Source organism: Oryctolagus cuniculus, chromosome 19 (assembly GCF_051225735.1).
Source record: "Oryctolagus cuniculus isolate XC-2025 breed Fujian yellow rabbit chromosome 19, ASM5122573v1, whole genome shotgun sequence".
NCBI classification, from domain to species: Eukaryota; Metazoa; Chordata; class Mammalia; order Lagomorpha; family Leporidae; genus Oryctolagus; species Oryctolagus cuniculus.
In genome coordinates this window covers 3,288,366-3,300,611 of record NC_142885.1, presented here as the reverse complement: position 1 = coordinate 3,300,611, position 12,246 = coordinate 3,288,366, and the positions used below count along the sequence as shown (strand labels likewise).

The following is a 12,246-nucleotide window of genomic DNA, read 5'->3' as shown; positions in this document are numbered from 1 at the left end:
TCAGTCTCCACAACGTGGAGAGTGGCCACAACGTCCAGGGCTGGGCCAGCCTGAAGCCAGGAGCCAGAAGTCTCTTCCTGGTCTCCCACACAGGTGCGGGGGCCCAGGACTTGGGCCATCTTCCACTGCTCTCCCAGGTCATCAACAGGGAGCTGGATCGGAAGTGGAGCAGCCGGACGTGAACGGGTGCCCAGATGGGATGCTGGTGTCCAGGGGGCAGCGTTACCCACTCCCCCCCACACCGACACTGGCCCCACAAACGATTTTAGTGCAAGAAAAGCAGGGCCTTTCAAACCAGAGTTGACCCCGTGGGCGGAGTCCACAGGCACTATTCCCAACCCACCTCTGCCCCCCTTAGCCGTCCTCTAACTGCAGGTGGGACCCTAGTTTCCAGCAGAAGCCTGGGCGCCCTCGCCAGCACAGCAGCTCCACGTACTTGTCTCACTGGAGAGCTGCTTGTGAGAGCACCTGTCGTGGCAATGTTTGGCCGTCGCTGGCTGCCCCCGGAGGCCCATCCACACACCGTCACACTACAGCCAGCAGCACGTGCCGGCTAACGAGGCGAGAACACTCCAGAATCATCCTCCTATGTGAACCTGAGCAGTGAGCACAAGGCACAGCATGCACCGGGCAGGCTCTCTGCACACTACCAGCGCTTCCACGGCTCTGACACTGTCGGTGCCAGGACTCAACTTCCCGTCAGCACACCCAGCGGCGTGAGCAGGCCAGGAAGAACAGAGGGTGAGAGAGGCGGGCCAGGCAGGGGCCCGTGTCCCAGGGCTCCGAGTAAAGCCTCCAGTTGTTTTTCTTGTAAAGATTTCAACCAGGGCCAAGCCAGGCCGAAGCCAGGAGTCAGGAGCTTCTTCTGGGTCTCCCACGTGGGTGCAGGGGCCCAAACACTTGGCCCATCTTCTACTGCCTTCCCAGGCACATTAGCAAGGAGTGGGATCAGAAGCGGAGCAGCCAGGACTTGAACCGGCGCCCACGTGGGATGCTGGCGTCACAAGTGGTGGCTTTACTCGCCATGCCACAGCGCCAGTCCCACCCCCAATTCTTAGCCGTGCCAGCAGCAGGGAGCGGCCGACCCATGAGGTTCCCCCTCTGTCTCCCTCGGTCCTGAGGCACCGATGACCTCAGGGGCCGCACGTCACTGACAGCTGCCAGGACTGCGCTCGGGCCTCACAGGAGAGCAGCCCTGACGGGTTAACTTCTCAGTCACACTGGGGTGGGGGTGGGGCTTCTCTCAGTTACACGTTGCTATTTTTAAAGTCGACTATTTAGAGTCACTGCTCATTAAGAAACTCAAGAAATGTCCCACAACTGAAGCCCCGAGTCAACACACAGGCAGAGAACACAACTGAAGCAGGGGCGCCTGCAGAGGGCGCACCGCCCCGCGGAACAGCAGGGGCACACGGCACAGCAAGGCACACGCGCGGGTCCCTCATCAAGCCGCAGGGTTCAGAACGCTGCCCACCCAAAGCATGACCCTAACCTCCATCCGCCCCTCCGCAGCTGGACAGCAGCAGGCTCACGCGGGGCCACGTCTCCCGCCCTCCTCCCCGCTCCTGCTCCCGAGAGCTGCCTCAGCCCTGACACCCCCGGGCCGCCCCGGCCCCACAGCCCTCCTGTGCCCCTGTCCGGGGGCCGGCGGCAGCAGTCTGACGCAGCAGAGGCCTGCCCGTCTCTGCCTTTCCCACACAGCCCTAGGCTTCAGCTCCTCTGCCTTCCCCCTAGAACCACACACAGCAGAGGCTCTGCCAGGTGCCCGGGGTCGGAGCCCATTCCTCCTGTCTCCCCTCGCACGCCTTCCCTCCTGCTACCTGGGAGCGGGGTCCCGAGGCCAGGCCCGCGCTGGACATCTCCCACTCTGCAGCCATCCTCTTTCCCACCAGCCACCTGCTCCCCGCCCCCCCCCCCCACGTCTCCTACTGGTGCTGACATCAGCTCACTCCCCGGTGAGACAGGACGCGCCCCCGCGCCAGCCAGGCCAGCTGAACCGCCGCCCTCCCGCGCCTCGGCTGCAGCGCTCAGGGCCGGCCCCTGTGCAGCCCTGCTGGGTGCTCCCCTCCCACGGAGCCTGAGCGAGCCAGGGCCCGTCGGGCCTGTGAGGCCTCTCAGCTCCCAGGGAGACTTCCTGGGCCACCACCCCGGGAGAAGCGGAGGGGACCTGACAAGGGGGCTGGGGCCCATCAGCCCCAGACGTCATGGGTCCTCCAGGGGCAGGAGGACTCACTCCCATCAGCCAGAAAGAGACGGACGGAATGGCCAGACTTCTAGACCGATGGCCTGCGGCCAGGAAACACACTGGGCCCCGAGAGGGAAGTCCTCAACACCAGAGGACCTGGCTTGAGCTGATCAAAAACAGCACCATCACCTGTGACGCAGCCCTGAGGGCCTGGGAAGCAGGAACCCTCAGCGCGGGCGCCCGCGGGGGCCTCCCACACTCCGGGCGAGCTCTCCCTTCCAGAGCTGCTTCCGCGCGCACACACACACACACACACCCCGAGGAGGGGCAGGGAGGGCCTCGCCCTCGGTGGGCTGAGCACAGGCAGGCACTGACCTCACACTGCGCGACGCTCTCCTAAGAGGAAAGAGCCTCGTGCAGTAAGCGCAGTGACCAGGACGCCCGCAGGTCCTTCCAGGGCTCCGGCACGGTCGGCACTAAGCGAGGGCAGCGCTGGGAGTACGGCAGTCACGGCAGCGGGGGTCGCCGACGCCCGCACTCGGGCTGCAGGCCCAGGGCGACCAGAGCGGGCAGAGGCTGGGGTGTGAGGAGCAGACACGAGGGCAGGTGGAGCCCAAGCTGTGGGGCAGACGGGCCGAGCGCTCACGCTCGGACGTGCAGACCAAGCCTGCGGCTCCCTGGGCAGGCTGCAGGTCCTGCGGCTGCGCCTGGGCTCGCAGGCCCGTCAGCGGCTCGGCCCGTCCCTCTGCATTCCCGACTGGGCCTGGCCCTCGGCCCGTGACACTCTCACTCCCTCTCAGGGCGCGAGTCCCACACGCTAGTCACCACTGTGGGCCACAGCTCCCTTCCCTCTCTGATGGTCACCGTGGCCCAGCCGCCTCCTGGCAGGAAAGGGCGGGCTGCCCGGCACACTCTCCTCCCTGGGTCAGCGTCCAGCCCTCCCCACCCCCCGCACAGGGCCTCTGGAAGGCCCCGCCCACCCTGTCCTGCGCGGCCCGACGCCCCACAGGGCGCACACTCACACCCCGGCCGGTCTCCGCCCTCCCTCCCTCCACTGCCCGCGGGCCTGACTGAAGGAGGGCGGCCCTCCAGTGCAGCACCGGACAGAGCGCCTGAGCAGCACGCAGAGAGCAGCCGGCCCGAGGAGCGCGCGGGCCCCCAGGAAACCGGGAACGCATCAGCGTGAGGCTGCGCCGACGCCCCGGAATCCTGCTTTTCCTGAGGGTTCAACTATATTCTCACCGGCTACAGCCTTCCCACGGAAAACCCACGGCACCACCCTCTGTGCCCTCACTTCCTGCCAGGTACCTGAGCTCCTACACCTGCCAATCACATTCTAGCCAACGGGGGGGGGGGGGGGGCCTAGCCCGGAATTTATAACTGCTGTTTCTTTTTCTTTTTTTCACGAGACAGATTTATTTATTTGAAAGGCAGAGAAACAGAGAGAGATGGCCCATCCGCTGATCCACTCCCCAAGTGCCCACGACAGCTGGGATGGGACCAGACTGAAGCCGGAGCCAGGATCTACACCTGGGTCTCCCACATGGGCAGCAGGAACCCAGGTAGTTGGGCCATCGTCCGGTGCCTCCCAGCACGTGCTGGGTCCAGGCAGGGGACAGCAGGGACCGGAGCCGGCATCGAGCCACGGCGGCACCCAGAGCCCGCGGGGAGCTCGGCAGCTCCATGACTCACACAGGGCCGAGCACGGCAACGGAACAAACAAAACACTGCGGGGGCGCCGGTGCAAGGGCCGCTCAGACAGGCCGCTCCCGGGCTATCTTCTGCCAGCTCTGAGCCATCGAGCTGCTGCCACACACCTTAAGCACATCCTGCAGGAGGGCACAGGCCGGGTGGGTCTGAGGCCTGCGTGTGTACGGGACCACCTCACCAGCGAGGCCGAGGAGCCAGCAGACGCACACCTCTCCTAGGCCTTGCCGAGGACGGCTCCGGGGCCTGCAGGGACTCACCTGAGCGCGTAGGTGTAGCCCGTGTTCTCGGGAACACACTGAGGAGGGCTGTACAGGTGCAGCCGGGAGAAGTCCATGTTCACGCTCAGCTCATTCTGCACAGGGCAAAGAAACAGGGCAGCGTTTAACAGCCAGAAAGCACCAGCGCCTGCCACGCAGCCACGCAGCCACGCAGCCACACAGACCACAGCACTGAGCACTGCCCACCACACAGCCACAGCACTGACACTGCCTACCACACAGCCACACAGACCACAGCACTGACACTGCCCACCACACAGCCACACAGACCACAGCACTGAGCGCTGAGCAGTGCCCACCACACAGCCACACAGACCACAGCACTGAGCAGTGCCCACCACACAGCCACACAGACCACAGCACTGAGCACTGCCCACCACACAGCCACACAGAGACCACAGCACTGAGCACTGCCCACCACACAGCCACACAGACCACAGCACTGAGCAGTGCCCACCACACAGCCACACAGACCACAGCACTGACACTGCCCACCACACAGCCACACAGACCACAGCACTGACACTGCCCACCACACAGCCACACAGACCACAGCACTGACACTGCCCACCACACAGCCACACAGAGCACAGCACTGAGCACTGCCCACCACACAGCCACACAGACCACAGCACTGAGCAGTGCCCACCACACAGCCACACAGAGACCACAGCACTGACACTGCCCACCATACAGCCACAGAGACCACAGCACTGAGCACTGCCCACCACACAGCCACACAGACCACAGCACTGAGCACTGCCCACCACACAGTCACACAGACCACAGCACTGAGCACTGCCCACCACACAGCCACACAGACCACAGCACTGAGCACTGCCCACCACACAGCCACAGACCACAGCACTCAGCACTGCCCACCACACAGCCACAGAGACCACAGCACTGAGCACTGCCCACCACACAGCCACACAGAGACCACAGCACTGACACTGCCCACCACACAGACCACAGCACTGAGCACTGCCCACCACAGTCACACAGACCACAGCACTGAGCACTGCCCACCACACAGCCACAGCACTGAGCACTGCCCACCACACAGCCACACAGAGCACAGCACTGAGCACTGCCCACCACACAGCCACACAGACCACAGCACTGAGCAGTGGTTCCTATTTTTCAGTCACAGGTCCGGGAACACTTCTGCCCTGTCTGCCGCCCACGCCCACGCGCGCAAACACACACACACACCCCCCGCCACCATCAGAGCTGTAAATGCATCCAGGCGGCACCCAGGCTGACCACGCCACCTGTGCAAGCCGCGACCCTCCCAGGGGGTGCTCTGAGTTCCTGGAGACGTCAGGTGCCTGACCACCTCACACAGGTGAGTGCTGCTGTCCATGCCTGCCCAGGGCGGCACGCGCTTCTCTCTCCCCCAGGGGAAGCAGATTAGCTTTTGAATTACAAGTGTTGAGCCTGTCTCTCCAGTTATCATCTAGATTTCTGTGGAATGACTCAAACGTTTCTCTGGCTAAAAATATTCACTCGCAGACACACACCCCAAATTAAAAAAGTCCTAACAGAAGTGATACGAGTGATGTCTGTCACTCAAACTCCGAGGGAGAGGGAGGTAACCTAAAAATACAGACCACCCTGGGCAGAAGTACTTGTGGACGTTCAACTCGCCACAGCGGTCAGATCACGCGGCTGTCTTGGAAATGGGCCAAACCTCTTTAAGATTAAGGACCACTGTTTACATACAAAGTTTTACTGCACACACTAATTTCAAAAAACACCACAAAACTCCTGCATTGGGGGAACATTCTAGAACTCCCCAGTTCTTCCCGGGGCAGCTCACGCACCAGCCGGCCTCATTCGACTTTCTGCAGGTTTACCCTTCAACGACCTCCACAAACAAGACGGAGCGCGGTTACTTAACCCAGGGATGTTTCACACCTGCTCCACGCCCGAGCTTCCGTGACATCTGCACCTAGGCGGAACGCGGCCACACCCACGGCGAGGCAACAATGCCCTGTGGCCAGCCCAGCTGCCAACAGCTCTCCGGGCACAGAGCGCTGGGCTGAGCAGCGACGCTATGCCGTCACCTTTCTCACCCCTTAGGGAGAGACGGGGACGCTTCCTCACCTCACTACAGAAACGCAACTTCACTCTCAGAGTAACTCCCCGCTGGGATGTCTCACTCCAGCGTAACCATGATGGCGCGCTCAGGGACCCAGTATTTCTGGGAGAGGCAGGAGTCTGCCAGCCTCAAGGACCACGGCGTGGGGGTGGCAGTGGGGCAGCGTCAGTGAGCGAGGCGTGGATGCACTCGGTCTCTGCTGACTGGCACCCAAAGGCCTCCTCTGTGGGGCCGGGCCGGCCCACCACCAGCACCAGGATGGAGCACGGGCCGGGCCACTGGCGCCAGGACATCCGGGAGCTACACGCACAAGTTCACTGTTTCAAGAATTCACACCAGCTTCTCTGTGCTCCTTTAGAGGGATGCAGCAGGAGTTCTGATGACAACGCGCGTCCTAAGCTGACACAGAGCGGCAGGCAGCGCGTGGGACTGGCTCTCACAACATCTTCACACAGGCCTGCCCTCAGTGAGATGCTTCCACACGGCGCTTAGTGCGGCCCGAGCCTTCATCTGGACAGAAATCCAACTTCCTGCCCCTGAAATTCAAACTCAGAGCAGGAACTGCAAGCGGCTCCTGCCCACTTAGAGCGCCGGGTGAGGCCCGGCGGGGGCGGCAGAGGGCGCCGGGTGAGGCCCGGCAGGGTTTTGGTGCGGTGTGCAGCACACGGCGCAGCTGTCCGAGGACGTGGAGCAGGAAGATGACCACCACTGCGCCCTGAGCTGCCACTCTCCGGGAGACCCAGCTGAACACGCGTGCGCCTGCGCAGTGCCTGCAGCCTGCCCTACAGCCAGGGGGCAAAGGTCACACCCGGCTCAGGTCATTTGCATCCTCACTCCTTTACCAAACTGTTAACCATGGGATGCAATAAAGTTAAGGGCGGGGGGGGGGGGGGGACTACAGGAAACTGTGTACAGGAGCGCCTGCCAGACGACGCACACGCGTGCCAGCTGCACCGCCTTCCGGAGGCCTGGCTTTATACTGGAAAAGCCACCTTTCTGTCCTGCGGGAGGGCCCCCAGGCAGACTGGCTCGGCGCCCCAGATAAAAGCCAGAGTGCACTGGCACGGGCCGCGGGCTCAGAGCCGGCGCTCGAGAAAGCAAGCGCACCCTCTCCAGTGCTCGCTCCGGCTCTACTGATGGGAAGCAGCGGCCTCGCGTGCACACGTCCTCCCAGCCTTCCTGCTGGCCCCGCGCCCTCGGCCTCCAGGGACCGCCTCCGCTTCGTCACGCGCACAGTAACCAGTGACAGGATGCTTAGGGAAAACCTCATAAACCAGCATCTTGCAAAGCACTACACAGAAAGGTCGTCCGCAGGCTGCCTCCGCCCCCGAGCGCCCCAGCTGGTGCGACCCTGTTCTGCCGCCCCCTCCCTCAGGAGGGCCCCGGACCAGGCAAGGGTCCAACAAGCCTGCACCAGGGAAAGCGTCAGCCCCCACCGCCCCGGCTTCGGGGAGCTCAGCTGGGCCCCGCACCCCCAGAACCCGCTGTGGGAGCTCTCCCAGGCCTCGGAGGGCAGACGCCCTGGGAGCCGCGGCCCGGGGCGCCCGGCATCGTCTGCACCGGTGGACCAGACATCACAGGCAGCCTGCTCAGAGCTAAGGAACGAGTGTCTTCACAGCACGCTCCCTGTCCCCGCCGGCTGTTACTGGCCGGCGCTCTGGCACAGCCGGTCAAGCCGCTGCCTGCAAAGCTGGCATCCATGTGGGTGCTGGCCGGAGTCCCCACTGCTCCACTTCTGACCCAGCTCCCTGCTAACGTGCCTTGGAAGGCAGCAGAGGACGGCCCAGGTGCTGGAGTCCCTGCCACCCACATGGGAGACCCAGATGAAGGTGCAGGCTCCTGGCTTCACACTGGCCCAGCCCCAGCCCCAGCCCCAGCTGTTGTGGGCATCTGGGCAGTGAATGAGTGGACTAAGATCTCTTGCTCCCTCTTTTACTCTTTCAAATAAATCTTCTTTTAAAAAAAATTAGAAAACAGAATTAGATGCTGGGATGGGCGCTTGGCCTAGCAGCGGAGGCCAGATCTGGGACACACACATCCCAGTCACAGTGCCCGAGTTTCAGTTCCGGCTCTGTTCCCGCCTCCAGCTTCCTGCCCGTGCACACCCTGGGAGGCAGCACGAGGCGGCTCAGGCGTCCGGGTCCCTGCCACAGGGGAGCCTCAGCCTAGCCCAGCCCCACTACCGTGGGCACCCGGGCAATGAACCAGTGAGGCAAGTTCTCCCCTCAACCCCTCTCAAATAAATGAAAATAAACAAATTTTTCTAAGAAGAGCTCATGGAAATCCAGGCCCTGTGTACTTGGGTCCTCTTTACTGGCCGTCCCCGCACACTCTGACCAGCACAGGTGCGTCAGCCCCGAGTCCCAGCGGGGGTGCCGACGGCGAGCTGCAGCCACAGGGTCTCGGGCATGTGCACCGTGCACCGCTGGCCCACCCCTGCAGCGCTGTCCCCGGGACAGCAAGCACCCGGAGGCGGCGAGGGCCTCCCAGCACTGCGGCAGTGCTAGGCGAGGAGGTCATCGAGTGACCTGCTTCTATATTTCAGGTGTCACCTGCATCGTACATGAACTTAGAACAAGATTCACAGAGCCCACGCAGAGCAGGCAGAGGGCAGCCCCGCCCCCCTGTGGGGACAGCCACACCGGCCCTCACCTGGCCTTGGCCTGCAGCACCTGCCGCGACGCCTTGTCTCCTGGACTAGAACCCGCAGCCTACAGCTCTTCAGGGCGGCCCTGCACGTCTAAGCAAAGACCCGAGCACCCATCTCACTACGTGCAGCTCCAGATGTCGGCACTCACTGGGGGACCCTCACCACCACGGCGCGTTCCGCGGCCTCCTGTCCCCCTCTACCGACGGGGCCGCTGAAGTCAAGGCAGGTCCAGAGACCGCCTGTCCCCGATCTGGAAATCAGACAGCCGCCAGTCAGGTTCAGAGAGCAAGAGGAGGGAGCCCTCACAGCAGCGCGGCCTCCTGGGGCAGCTGGCTCCGCACGGCGCATGCTCACGGCCGCCCGAGCCAGCTGCGGGCTCCTCTCCCCAGCCCGGGCACAGCGAGCCAGGGCCCTCCTCCCGCATCACCGCCCCTCCCCTGACACCGCCTGGCGTTCGCCGGGAGCCACTTCAAGCAGGCAGCGTGTTCAGAACTGGAAGTTTATAGGGCACAGAGGACCCTCTGGGCATCGTGAACTCAGGGCCGGAGCTGACCGCACACGGCACGGAGCCAGCTCCAACAGGCTGTCCAGGAGCTCCGAGTGAGACTGAGGTGAGCAAGCGCTAGATCCCTCTCCCGGGCAACCTGGAGAGGCCCCGCCCCCAGGCACGAGCCACCAGCACCAAGGGGAAAGACAGAGGCGTCGGTGTGCAAGGGGACACTGAAAACAAGCCAGTTTCAGCCCAGCCCTAAGGAGCGCGAGCCCGTTCACACGTGGAGGGACACTGACAGCTGAGGACCAGCAGGCAAGACCACACGGCCCCTCGGCTGGTGCGGAAAGGCACTGCGGAAACCTATCACGAAAAATACCCGGCGAGGCAGGCCCGGCGAACGCCCACTGCGCACCTCATCCCCACAGCGGAGCCCGCGCCCCAGAGTCCCGGCTGAATCCCAACCCCAGCTTCCTTCTGCAAACGCGAGGCAGCAGGGGCAGGCGGCCCCAGCCTGACCGCTGCTCCTGGCCCAGCCTGGCCACCTGCCTGAGGCTCTGGGGAACACACCAGGGGACGCGGCCATTCCATCAGATCAAGGAGCAAAGTCAAGTGAAATAATGTTTTCCTTGTTAACAGTGCTTGCCCTCCGTATGCTTTTTTAAGATTTTATTTATCTATTTGAGATAAAGCCACGGAGAGAGAGGTCTTCCGTCCACTGGTTCACTCCGCAAACGGCCACAATGGCTGCAGCTAAGCGGATCTGAGGCCAGGAGCCAGCAGCCTCTTCCGGGTCTCCCACGTGGGTGCAGGGCCCAAGCACTTGGGTCATCTTCCACTGCTTCCCCAGGCCACAGCAGGGAGCTGGATGGGAAGTGGAGCAGCCGGGACTGGAACCGGCGCCCATATGGGATGCTGGCGCTGCGGGCGGCGGCCTTACCCACTACGCCACAGCACCGGCCCCTGTACTATGCTTCTAAAAAGGATAAGGGACTGAGACTTTGCCCTAAGGTCGGCAACAAGACAAGGCGCTCCTCTGAGCACAGCCCGCCAGGCAGACGACATCCAAGAACCCTAAGGAACGCCTGCGGTCAGCTCCCTTACAGAACCTGAGCTCACAGCCAGCAGTCGGGTCCTGCGACGCCAGCGCGGAGCCACCCGAGTGCAGGCAGGAAAACAACTCCCACAGCAGCACCAAGAACGCACACCTCGGGGACAGGCTGGGGCACGCAAGGCCACGGCTGCCCGCCACGGCCAGGAAGACTACGCGGTCCAGACGGCGGCAACGCCAGCCGGTCTCTCGTGCACCTGGGGGAACGCCTGTCCCTCCGTTCACACGGAACTCCCGGAGGTGCCACACAGCAGAGTCACCTTGAAAAGGAAGCCCGGGCCGGCGCTGCGGTGCAGCGGGTACAGCCCCGGCCTGCAGCGCCGGCATCCCATGTGGACACGGGTTCCAGACCCGGCCGCTCCACTTCCCATCCAGCCCCCTGCTGTGGCCTGGGGAAGCAGTGGAGGACGGCCCAAGTGCTTGGGCCCCTGCACCCGCGTGGGAGACCCGGGCGGGGCAGGGGAGTGGGCACCCGGCTCAGCGGGTAGGGGGATGAAAAGCTCCCGGACCCAGACAGCAGGGACCCCTGCACCACGCGCGCAGGACGACGACGACGTGACCGCTGGCCGCTGCGCCGGGCCCCGCAGCCCAGGCAGCCCCACTCTGGGAAGCCCTCCTCCGGGCCCCGCGCCACGCAAGACGCAGGCCGCGGGAGAGCCCGGGCGCGCCGCGCCTGCCAAGGCCCGCTACGCTCCGCGGGCGCGCGGGACGGAGCCGCAGACGGCCCTGGGCGCCCGGGCTGCCCCGCGTCGGGAGCCAGCCACGGCGCTGACCCGCAGACCCGGGCCGCCCGCACAGCCGCGCTCCCGGCCCCGAGGGAGCCCGGCGCGGGCACTGCGCCACCTGCGCCGGGCTGGAGGGCACCTGCGCCGCAGCCCCCGGCCGCTCGGGCGGGCGCGGGAGCCGGGGCGTCTGCACCTGCGTGGGCCGGGGGCTCGGAAGGACCGGGCGCGGGACGCACCTGGAGGGCACCGGCGCCGCAGCCCCCGGCCCCTTGGGCGGGCGCGGGAACGGGGCCGTCTGCACCTGCGCGGGCCGCGGGCCAGGCGCGCTGGAAGCCCGAGGTCCGCCGCGGCCGCCTCTGGGCTGAACAGGGGGCACCCTCATGGCGGCCGCGGCCGTTGGCGGCCCAGGAGGAGCCCGCGGCCCGGCCTCGCTATGAGGGCGCCCCCCGGTCTCCGGCCCAGCCGCCCCCGGCGTCCCCCGGCGCCCTCCAGCGCTCGCCCCGACCCCGGGGTCCGCGCCGCCCCCGGCGCCCCCGCCTGGAGCTCACCTGCCTCCGCCGCCGCCGCCGCCGCCGCCTCAGGCCTCCTCCGCGCCGCCCGGGCCCGGCCTGAAAGGACGCCCCGTGGGCGCCAGCCAATCGCGCGCCGCGCCCGGGCTCGGGGGCGGGAGCAACGTGCACGTCCACCAATCGCTACCGTGCCCCCGAAGCGCCCCCGCCAATGACGAGGCGGCTCCCGGCGGCGGCTGAGGCGCCGGGAGCCGGGAGGGGTCTGGGAGGAGCCGGGGTCCCGTCACGGGGAGGGGTCCCTGCTCGGGGCGGGGTCCGCGTTTCCAGGGCGACGGGCGCGCGAGGGCCGGTCCTCTCCGCGCGAGCGCTGTGGGCAGCTCCGCGTGCGGCGACCCGCGCGTGGCTTGCGTTGCGGGATGCCCACCTGTGACGCGGCCTGCGTGGCTGCGGCGCGTGGGTCTCCGGCCCCTGGCCGCTCCGCGCG

The 12,246-nt window shown here is 65.4% G+C and overlaps 1 protein-coding gene across 4 annotated transcripts in view; it reads right to left on the bottom strand.

The window, feature by feature from the left end:
* SUN1 (Sad1 and UNC84 domain containing 1) overlaps window positions 1–11,940 on the bottom strand; it is a 48,758-nt gene extending 36,818 nt beyond the window's left edge. For 2 of the 4 annotated variants that reach the window (XM_051835235.3, XM_051835242.3), the window contains exons 1-2: window positions 11,802–11,933; window positions 4,153–4,247 (exon numbers count right to left, since the gene is read on the bottom strand). In XM_051835235.3, the coding sequence (XP_051691195.2) occupies window positions 4,153–4,229 (77 nt within the window). In that variant the 5' untranslated portion in view covers window positions 4,230–4,247; window positions 11,802–11,933. Of the gene's footprint in view, window positions 1–4,152; window positions 4,248–11,801 lie in introns of all 4 variants that reach the window. The other 2 variants (XM_070064262.2, XM_070064265.2) reach the window with 2 other exon arrangements.
* Between the last annotated feature and the right edge of the window lie 306 nt (window positions 11,941–12,246).